Source organism: Hydra viridissima, unplaced genomic scaffold, assembly GCF_058129835.1.
Source record: "Hydra viridissima isolate aposymbiotic clone 2 unplaced genomic scaffold, HvirCarnegie_v1 scaffold_13, whole genome shotgun sequence".
In the NCBI taxonomy this organism is placed as follows: domain Eukaryota; kingdom Metazoa; phylum Cnidaria; class Hydrozoa; order Anthoathecata; family Hydridae; genus Hydra; species Hydra viridissima.
In genome coordinates this window covers 5,289,233-5,300,516 of record NW_028324312.1, presented here as the reverse complement: position 1 = coordinate 5,300,516, position 11,284 = coordinate 5,289,233, and the positions used below count along the sequence as shown (strand labels likewise).

At 28.0% G+C, this 11,284-nt stretch overlaps 1 protein-coding gene across 3 annotated transcripts; it reads right to left on the bottom strand.

Moving 5' to 3' along the window:
• Window positions 1–661: 661 nt before the first annotated feature.
• Window positions 662–10,565, bottom strand: LOC145195091 (transmembrane protein 43-like). 3 transcript variants are annotated; one of them, XM_090070390.1, is made up of 12 exons: window positions 10,311–10,565; window positions 8,761–8,943; window positions 8,543–8,677; window positions 8,295–8,389; window positions 8,081–8,130; window positions 7,773–7,842; window positions 6,116–6,186; window positions 5,865–5,980; window positions 1,518–1,595; window positions 1,202–1,303; window positions 990–1,107; window positions 662–912 (listed from the first exon to the last, which is right to left on the bottom strand). In XM_090070390.1, exons 1-12 carry the CDS (start codon window positions 10,329–10,331, stop codon window positions 701–703), a joined length of 1,251 nt encoding a protein of 416 aa, XP_089926516.1. In that variant the 5' UTR covers window positions 10,332–10,565; the 3' UTR covers window positions 662–700. The 3 variants fall into 3 exon arrangements, with proteins under 3 accessions (XP_089926516.1, XP_089926518.1, XP_089926517.1); XM_090070392.1 differs by having other exon boundaries at window positions 8,761–8,952; window positions 10,311–10,539; XM_090070391.1 differs by lacking the exon at window positions 10,311–10,565 and adding an exon at window positions 9,967–10,082.
• Window positions 10,566–11,284: the final 719 nt, after the last annotated feature.

Sequence of the window (11,284 nt, the reverse complement as noted above, 5' to 3'; positions counted from 1 at the left end):
CTGAAAGAAACTGTTGATAGATTGAAGGTATGGAGCGAATGAGGCCTTCTTATCAACTCGATAACGTTACGACTTCATGATAGAAGGGGGTCGTGAAATCTCCCCGGTTGTGATTTTGTGAAATCATTATTTGAACAACTCAAACATAAATTGGCATAACGAATGTGCCAAAACATAAAAATTTTAACACCAGATACTATAAACAGTTGCCTTAATAAAATTTTGAACAAAATAAAGAATACCGACGTCAAATATAAATTATGATGAGACCAACCATACGGATGATCCGGGAAAACGAAACATTATCATACGGAGAGAAACTACATTCCCGATATCCCGGGAAAGACTCCCGCAAAACATTTTGAAATTTCACAATCCAGTTGCTTGATTATTTTTGTTAACTTTGGAGCTTTATGGTGACGACTTTAAAGCAAGCATGAAATATGAGCTGCGTAAGAAGACCAAAATTGAGTCAGACATCAATAAATTCCGCCGTATTTTATTGTACTGGATAACACTAACAAACCTGAGTTTAAAGCCTAAAAAAAATACGTTAGTCGTATTTTGTTTAGGCTTTAAACTCAGGTTTGTTAGTGTTATCCAGTTACCTAGAGATCAAATGATGTAACAACTTATGAAATGAAAACATAAATAAATCCAATTTAGGAAAAAGTTTAAGTCATTTTTTCTTGTTAAATAGTTAATTATCATTCTTTTTCTTGACTTCTTTACTTTTATAACGTGACAAAATCAAGGGTACGACTGCTGCAACCAAAATGGTACACGCTAAAAAAGGTCGATAACTAAGCCATCCTATCGCTATGGTGACTAAAGCCATGGAAGTAGCAAATGTAAAAGCTATAACAGAGGCTGCTAAACCAACAATGTCGCGAATGATTGGGATAAATGAGACTAAAATAGACAAAGTTAGACCAATAGATATTTCTTTAAAAGTATTCCCTCAACAAATAAATAAAAAGTGAAAATACCTATCTGTCTAAAAATATCCATCATAATTTGTAAACCGAAAAACATCATTAGCCATCCAAAAAATCTCAATCCCCATGTTAGAACAGTATTTGCTGAATGCTCGCTGTCAAATATTTCCTGTCAAAGAAAAATTTTAAAAAATTTATAAGATTTAGTAGCAGTATTAAAATTAGACTTCATTAAAAATCTAAATTAAAAAAATCATAATCACTTTGGCTGATTTTATTCCTGGGTAAAGTATTTCCAGTTGGTCACCTGCATTGGTTTGGTAAGGGGATAAATAATTACCATTTTGTTGCGCTATAACAGAAACCTTAAAATAAAAATGAACTTATTTGAAAACTCATACTTCAATAAAAAAAAAAAAAAAAAAGGAAAAAAAAAGGAAAAGTTACAAAAAAACAAAACAAACAAATTTGATAAGAAAACTTTATTGCACTTCGGAGATCATAAATAAACTGATATCAATTATATAGAAACTTATTCACCGATTTAAAGAATTGTTTATCTATAAAAAATTTAACTACCTCAGCTTGGTTTCCCTGCTCTTGTTGCATCTCGCCGCTGAGGCCAGAATAAGTGAATGATACACGTACATCGCCAACCTATTCAAAATATTTTTTTTACATAATTTAACTTTTATTTAATTATTATCAATAGGTTACAAAATCATTGGAATGAAACCTACAAGTAGATGTCAAGGTAGCTGAACACTACCTGTAACTTTAATTCGTCAAAAAGATATATCACCATTAAATATTATAGGATGAATTCTAATAAAAACCATATAACCTAACTACAAAAAGTAACAAACTTTTATGAAAGCTTTGTTTCATAAAGAATTTTCAAGTTTCAAGCTAAATTTTTGCATCTTTATTCTAAAAATCACATCAGTTTTTCCCTAGTTGTTACATTGGATCATTTTTTGGATTTTGTAAGTAAAGAAAAGGCTATGGATCAAACTCTAGATATAGTCAATCACCCATCATGGCTTCATCCCAGTTCCTTAGTACAACTTTTCTGTCACATGGATGTCCAGGTGAAATCTTTTTCCAAAAACGGGTTTTTGGAGATCTCTATAACTAGATCTTCAAGTTCCTGATGGTTGGGAAAATGAGGTACACCAGATGACATAGCCTAATATTTATGTTTACTAATCTAGATAAAGTTTGACTACCTAAGACATAACCCAAAAACTGCTATTGTTGTTACAGTAACCAAGTTTGTTGGTGACGTTTCTATTTCATCTTTACTAATAAGTTCTTATCTAACCATAAAAAACAAATTTTTAGCTGAATTCTTGAAAGAAGAAATTGATATGAAAAAACATATTGGAAAATTCAAACTTTTTCTATGATACATACTTGGGGATGAGAATTAGTCCCAAATTTACAGGTACCCACTCTGATCCAGTCTCCACAAGGCATCCTCAGTCCCCTGTTATTTGCCTTGCAATGGGTTTAGTATTAACTGTTTGACCTGGTTTAGAATAGAACTGGTTTGGGAATTGCGGTGACCTGGCCCGCCCTGGGTAACTTCACTTTGTATGTATACATATAAAATTTAATGCCCAAAAACAAATTATCATATTTACTTCTCCTAAACCTCACTTCTGTTTAGACACTCCAACTTCCCAAATCCAAATTTGGTTTCTCCTATTTTTGTGCTTGTATCTTGTTGACGCATGTACTTTTTATGTAGAAAATGTCTGAACAAGTATACACTCTTGATCATAAAAGAATGAAAAAAACATGCAACAAAAGTAGTTTACTTGTGGTGAGAGCACACTATCATGAAAAACTACATTTTAAATTTATAAATACAATATATATCAAAAATCAAACATAACCTGCCCTGCCCTAGATCAAGGCAAGTTTCATATTAAAGATATATTCACAGGGTGTGTTTGGGATTTCAAAGAGCAACCTTGAACCCTCCCTGTTGCCATCCCTATATACATACTATCTTGTCTCAATGATTGATGAACTCAATGATATTGCAAAACTTTTTTAGGTTATGGACTTGAAAATAATAGTTTGGCTTATCTTCAAAACTCAACCTATAGCAACTCATTTATTGGTATAATTGATTTTGTTACAGTTTTCTCAGATGAAGTCTAATCAGCTATAAAAAATGGCTATATACTTGGTATGTAGAATCTATGATAACAAAGGATGGCAAACATGTTTAAGTAATATTGTTGCTATTGGCTGGGAAAGTAAGCATGGAGCATGCTTTAGTGTGTAAACCAACAGAAAATCTTTTTGATACAAAAAACAGAGTTAGTTTACAGAGTTAGTATGCATTATATAATGTGGTTGCATTATATAATGAGGAGTGGTATTTAGTGCCTCACTTGCAAAGCTTGTTTGAATTTCAATGGTCACCAAAGAGAATTTTTAGTTCTGCTGTAAATTTAAAACCAAATTAAACAGAATTTTGTTATTTCAAAAAACTAAAAAAAAAAAATTAATAACTAGATTTTTTTGTTAATGCAGCAGATGAGGTAAACATAATTTACACTCTAAAAAGAAAATTTAGTCTTAGCACTTAGCATTTAGCTTGCATCAATTTAGCCTACCTCTCTCTTAATTGAGATTGTAAAGCATCATATATCATGGCTGTCTGAAAGATCAGAACATGAAGCTCTGCTCTTTCACCCAGTTATGATAAATGAAGGCTTTTAGGATAGATGAAGATGAAGGTGAATAAGATGGAATGAATAAGATGATGGAATAAGAAATGAGTTAAATAGAGTTTTAGAGCTTGAAAGATGAAGATTTTTTCTCAAGGACTAAAAAGAAATCTTCAAGATAATTGTATAGACCACTGTGTGACATTTTTACCAAGTGGAGTATGTTTTATCTTAAACTCCAAGGAAAGAATGTTGTGCCAGGATAATTTGAATGTTGTTGTACAAATTAAAGAGCAGGGAAAAAAAAGAACTTGAGGAAAGCAAAACTATGCAATGTATGACAAATTTATCACAGTTGCAAATAGTTCTAAGAGTATCTTAAGGAATCTGTGTTCTCAATGCCTTGAATTTCCTGATCTCTGACCATATTTTTCTAAAGAAAGAAGGGGCTCTGTTAAGGAATAAATTGCCTAATTTACTTAATTTTTAGCCTTAGTGAGTTCTTTCAATTATTTCTATAATACATACATACATACATACATACATACATACATACATACATACATACATACATACATACATACATACATACATACATACATACATACATACATACATACATACGTACATACATACATACATACATACATGTGTATATATAATTATATATATATACCTTTTTTTTTTTTGAATATTGTTACTTATATTTTGATATTATTTTGTAATTTATCCTTTTGATCCATGAACAATTTTTTGGTGCAACAACCCTTGGTAATAATCTTCTATTGTGTTAAGATCTTTGTGAAAAAGTTTTTCAGTGCTCTTTACTGATCTCCAAGATTGTCAGGAAACTGACATGGATGAGTATTTATAAAAAGAAGTTGATTACTCCAGTTGCATCTAAGTTCATGAAGCACTTGCAGCACTCTAGCAACTAAATCCACATAGTTTTCTGCTTTTTATTTCTAAGAAGATTTTTTACAAAAACTACAGAAACAACCAAGCTGCTTTCTTTTTGTTATTAAATGTTCTCACAAATTCTGTATATTTTGTAAGTTAAAGAACATGTAGTCCATCAAAAACTCCTGTTTTCTTTTCACTAATGACAAACCTGACAATTCTTTAACTTTGTACTGAAAGCAAGCACTCTCCATTCTCAGTACAAATTCTCAGTAACAAATTCTCAGTAACAAATTCTCAGTAACAAATTCTCAGTAACAAATTCTCAGTTACAAATTGTATCATAGTTTAAGTTGGAGTGGTAGAAGTTTAAGTTGGAGTGGTAGCCTTTTTTTTTTAATTGGTAATGTTTTGCTTTTCTCCCTATAAGGTAAAGTATAAGCAGCTATAATTATAACAGAATAAATTAGGATTATGTGTGTACATATGTCAATTAAAAAAGCCTTCATGTTACATATTTATACTTATATATTTTGATCCTGTGCAATTTAGGAAATTCTTTTTTTTAGTTTTTAAATTTTAAAAATTTACCTTTAAAGTAAAATCTATCAACATAATTCTGAAATAAAAAAGGTTTCATGTATGGACATTGTTGATGGTTCCTCAACAATGCTGCTAGCTAGAATAAAAAGGCAACTTATTTAAGCAGTCTCAGAAGATTTCCCAATGCTCAGCAGGTCTAGTCACTAATCAATATAAATACATTTACACTGAGTGTGGCTTGTGACATGATGGTTGCTGATGTACTTTGAAGAGTGTAAATATATAGAAATGTAGTCACACCAAGTGTAAAAGTGAAGCTTTCTTTCTTTATAGTCACACTATACAGATTCAAAGATCCTTGTCTGAATCGAGAACACTAGACAAAGGGTAAATTGTTTGTTCAAAAACCAATCATCAGTTGACTAGAAAACACCCAGACATCGTTCCACCATTCAAATTTACTTTTAAAATTTATTTGAAATCTGGGATTGTAACAAACTATTCTTTGTGATATCAAAAACATAGGTATAGGTATGTAAACAGGGGGTATCAACACTGTATGTTAAACTGAGTGTCAACACCAAATACTAGACTTTAAGTATTAAAACATCTAAGAAATGAAACAAATACATTTTACACAACTTAGTTGAACATACAAGACAAAATTTTAAAGATTTAAAAATTTTAAGCTGTACACAAATTTGTTTTTATATTCTAGAGGTCATATTAAACATTATCATTATGTAGCTTAATGGTAGCAGCTGCTACAAATTTTGAAAAGAAAAATATAATTAACCTCTGGATGATATGGATCAACACTTCTATAAAAGTAATTGTCTAACAAACGTAGATCATCTCGGTGATTTGGCTTTAAAACAACTTTTTGAAAATTATTAACTTGAGAAACCAAACCTAAAATGTTAAATAAATTTAACAATTCAAAATTCTTTTCCTAAATTTTCATGAAACCTGGTATTTGCTCAATCTATTTCTTAAGTAATTCAGACTATTTTTTTAGATTCTACTATGATGAACACTAAAACTGACCTTTGCTAAGATGAAACAATCCCAGAAATACTGGATCTGCTTCTTTGTTAATGGATGAAATAGGAAATGAACTAAAACAAATATTATACATTTTAATACATCAAAAAGCCATAACATATAACAATTTTGACATACTTACAATAGCTGAACAAAATCTTTCATACTTTGATGATCATGATGATAATGATGATGATGATGATGATGATGATGATGATGATGATGATGATGATGATGATGATGATGATGATGATGATGATGATAAACATAATAATAAAGAAAATAATAAAGATAATAGTCAAGATAATATTAAAGATAATAAAAATAGTAATAATTCTAATAAAGATAATAATAAAAATAGTAATAATAATAGTAATAAAAATAGTAACAATAATAGTAATAAAAAGAGTAATACTAATAATAATAAAAATAAAAATAATAATGAAAACAAAAACAATAATAATAACAATAAAATAATAAAAAAACAATAAAAATAATAATGAAAATCACAATAATAATAATAATAATAATAATAATAATAATAATAATAATAATAATAATAATAATAATAATACTAATACTAATAATAATAATAATAATAATAATAATAATAATAATAATAATAATAATAATAATAATAAGAAGAAGAAGAAGAAGAAGAAGAAGAAAAAGAAGAAGAAGAAGAAGAAATAGCAACAACAATAATAATAATAATAACAACAACAACAACAACAACAACAACAACAACAACAACAACAACAACAACAAAAATTAACAACAAAAGTAAAAAAAAAAAAGGCATCATTTGTAATTTAAGTAATTTTTAACATTTTTTTAGAAAAACTTACATATATGCATTGACTCCTACATTTCAAATTCCAAATATTTTCTAAAAAACTTTACACTTTTTTTCTGTTTTTCTGTTACTTTTTTTGTTGTTGTCTTTTTCAAAAAAGTTTCAAATTTTACTTCTTAATTTCAATTCTTTACTGCAACTTGTTGTCATTTCATTTTATGTGAATATTGAGCATAATTTGTTTTTGTATTTAAAAATTTTATAAGTAATTTCTAAAGATTCAAAAATGAAGAAAAATTCAATTTAAGTAGCTGAACCAAACTTGATTTGAAAGTTCGTTAGACACACCATAACAGGTAATATTTGTACTTCCTTAGAAGAAATAAATTCTTTTTCTTTTAAAATCTTTTTTTACCTTCTCTTTTATTGCAGTAAACAAAAAAAAAAGATCTTCTTGTAGGTATTTTGTATTTTGTGCAAAAGTTACAGAAAGAAACCTTTGCAGAGCAGTTACAGAGAATAAAATGCTTTTTTACCTCTTCTTCTTATTCTTCTTCTTCTTTTTTTTTTTAGTTTTTGTTATCATTTACTTTAAATTTTTACTTTTCATATTTTTAACTTTATCTTTTTTCTGATAACAACCATCAGATTGACACTTTTTAGGTGGACAATTTGATACATTAACAATTGACACAAGAAATCAACAACATTAAAATAGCAAACAGCAGTAAAATTTTACTTCATGATGTGTGAAATTTGTTATGTTATGTGCTATTGCTTTTTTAAAACATTTTTAACAATCTGCTGCAACTTCTCTGCAAAAAACAATTATATTTCATATAATCCAGAAGACTGAACACAAACTTTGGATTTTGGTGCAAAGTTGGTACATTAAAACTGCCACTGTTGATGACTTCAGATCGCCATTCTTTAGCTAAGTTAAAATTAATACATTATTCATAAAAATTGGGTTTAAATGTACTATTGATAAATAATTTTAAGGATTATTATTGTCCTTTTGAAAAAGAGGAGCTAATTTAGACTTACATTTTAAAGAACAGAAGTTAGACTTTTTTTTTAAGAAATTATGAGAAAAAAGAGATTTAAAATAATAAAGAAATTTGTGAAGAAAATGATTTAAATAGCTAAATAACAAAATAACTCATACATACTATATGAATATGTTGTTTCAACTCTTACATGATCTCCTTCTTTGTATTCTCTAAAATAGGTTGCTTTAATGATACCTTAAATATGAAACTATTGATTTAATGATACCTTAAATATGTAATTATTGATTTAATTGTAATTGAAATATAACTTCAATAATTTTTATTTTTTTATTTATTAAGCACTTTGCTGAACTGATTATTTTAAATTTCTCACCTCTTTCTCTCATGTTCAACCCATTGATACATTTCAACATGGCGCTTGAGTTTCACAGCAAATATGCTAATTCCAAAGTCATGATCTGTTAAAGCCTTCCAGTGAAAGTGTATAATTAAATAATTATAATCAATAAAGTGTTATTTGTTAGTTTTGGATGTGTTCAAAATTAAATTTTTTAAAATCATTTTTAATTAGAAAATTTTTTAAAAGATAAAACAAAAAACAAAAGAAAATTGTATACATACTATTTCTGTTCTTAATTTTCCTGAGAGATGTACTAATTTTTTGTTATTTGAATCATAAAGACTTTCAGAGGAATAGAGTGGTATAACAGAGTTTAACCCTTCATCTAAAGACTTTGCAGTCTGTACTGCTCTTCCCTAAAAAAAAAAAAAATTTAGTTCTCTTTTAAAAAAAGGGTCCAACTTAGAAAATATCACAAGTAACATGGAAAGTGAACTACCTCATTGAAAAACAAAACAGGAAATGCAGCAAGAACAACTAATAAACCAAAAAAAATCCCCATGCAACTTCCTCCAACTCTTTCAAAATAACCAGGGTCTTTTCGATATGACACTGTCGTATAAGAATCCATATTATGGGTATCACCTTGGAAAAAAGTTGATGACATACCTCCAGAAGGATTCTAAAAAAACTACTTGATAATAATAGAAAATAATACTTTATTGTCAGGGAAACGTGGAAAAAACTTCATGAAAATGTAATTGAATAAAATCTTTCAAGAGCCAAAACATTCAACAAATTTTCAGGAAATAGCATAATATTAGGGATGTGTGATATATCAAGTTTTATAAATTACAATTAATCACAAAAATTTTGACATACTTTAAAAATTATTAACAAAAAAATATTAATAAATTAAAAAAAAAACATTTGATAAAACATGAATATTTTTAATATTTTAAATATCTAGTTTTCTGACATTAAATTTACTATAAGTAAATTAATTAGGACAGTCAGCAAACTCTGATTGGTTTACTAAAATAGATTTATTGCAAGATATTACAGGAAATTATTTTAAGTAATAAAAAAATGTCTTAATGTTAAAATAAATGAAGGTAATTATGATAAAAAGCATAACTGTACAACTAAAATGCCTATGAAATAGAAAAATAATTACTGTAACTCAATTCATAGATCCCCAAAAATAATAAACAAAATGATTTTCCATAGATTTTATTTCTTGATAAAACCTTCCCCCATTCGGATCACTTGCCTCTTTTAAATTTTGATTAAAAAAACAAAAGACAAAAAAAGTAAAACCAAGCAATAACCAGCCAAAATTTGTTACAATTTTCTTGATATTGATTTTCTTATATTTGTGTTTCATGATGACATTTATGATTCTGTTCACTTACCTATTTTAAATATGTAAATATTTTACAATCTTGTTTGTATTTTCTTATTCTGAAGATTGAAAACTTCCTTTTCTTTAGGATCTATTTTATTTGAAAAATTTTCATTCTTCATTAATGTCTGAACCCTACAAAACTACCCTTTTTAAGTTTCCTTTTTTCTGACAGTTTATGCATTGTAAATCTAGGTATCCTAACAAAATACAAACCTAAATGCAGAAGAAATTTTAAAATTTTTGATGTAAAGTTGTATTTTGATAAAAATTCAGATTATGAAGTAGGAAATCTCATACCTTGATTAAATGAAATTTTTATTCCATAAAATCTCTGGGATTGGAAAAGATGTTGAAAAAGGTTTTTTTTATCATAATAAGTTCAAACCATAAAGAGTGCAACACGTTCCATGTTTTTTAAAAAAAGCACTAATTCTTTTATTTTGGTTTTTTATGAAAATTCACCAAACACATTACAAAAAAAAAAAAACAAAAAAAAAAAAATTGTTTTACAAGCGATTTAAATTTTAGATATCAGTGAATATCAGTATTGATTATTATTTTCTTGTCTTTTTTTGTTTAATTATTGTCTTGTAAATTATCGATCAGGTAAAAATAAGAGAGAAAAAGAATATAAAACTTACATGATGAGATCTGCTATACATTCTTTAGCAACTTTCAAAATTTAGGTACATATAGTTTTATTCGTAATAAATTTTATTCTTTAAATTATAAACGTTTTTTAATTTAAAAATAAGTTTAATGACACTATAGTAATCAATTGAGTGTTCTATGTTTGAAGTTATTTTTAATAAGGGTTATTTTTTGCAAAAAATAAGTGCGTCTTTTTTCTTTTTTTTTTTTTTTACTGTTATTGTGCATATACTTATTCACTTTCTATTTTGCGCATATTTTTACGTCAAGAAACAAAAGAAATTGACCAAGCAAGCGTTTTGGTTTTCAGTACGAAAAGGAATATTCAGCAACGAAAATAATTATAGTTTGATGATCTAAAAACCAGTGGTCTTTAGATCATCTGGGTGGTTACCGTCTTTAAAGATTTTTACGAAGAACGTCGTGAATGTTCCAAAGTGGAGTAGTTAATGAAGCAATGGTATAGAAATGGGCTTTCAATACAATGAGTATGACGAAAATCTTTTTGACATAAGCGACGCGGATATTTCGATTGACTTGGTGAAGGTTGCTGTTGCTAGGTTCCATTTTGATAGATTAGAAGGCGGTTCCTGAGTCTACACGCCACAAAATCACTCTTTTATACTAGAACATTTAACAGAACGATGAATAGCAAGAAAGTTTTTTTGGGAAAAAGCAGATATTCAGAGTTGATTGCTAGAACTACTGATATTTTGCGATCGCAGAGTTTAAAACTTGAGAACCATCGAGCTAAGAGTTATAAGTTAGGAGAGCTCTTCGAGCAGAATGTTAAAACAATTTAGTAACAAAGAGGTTGGGACAAACGCATGAGAGACTAATGATGGAATATTCAATGAAGTGAGTCAGGCAAAAACTGCAAACGCCAGAGCTTTCTGATTAAATACTTCAGATTAAGCATTCATGAGCTCTTCCATCTGGTTCTTTTTGATTACTTAAAAAATAT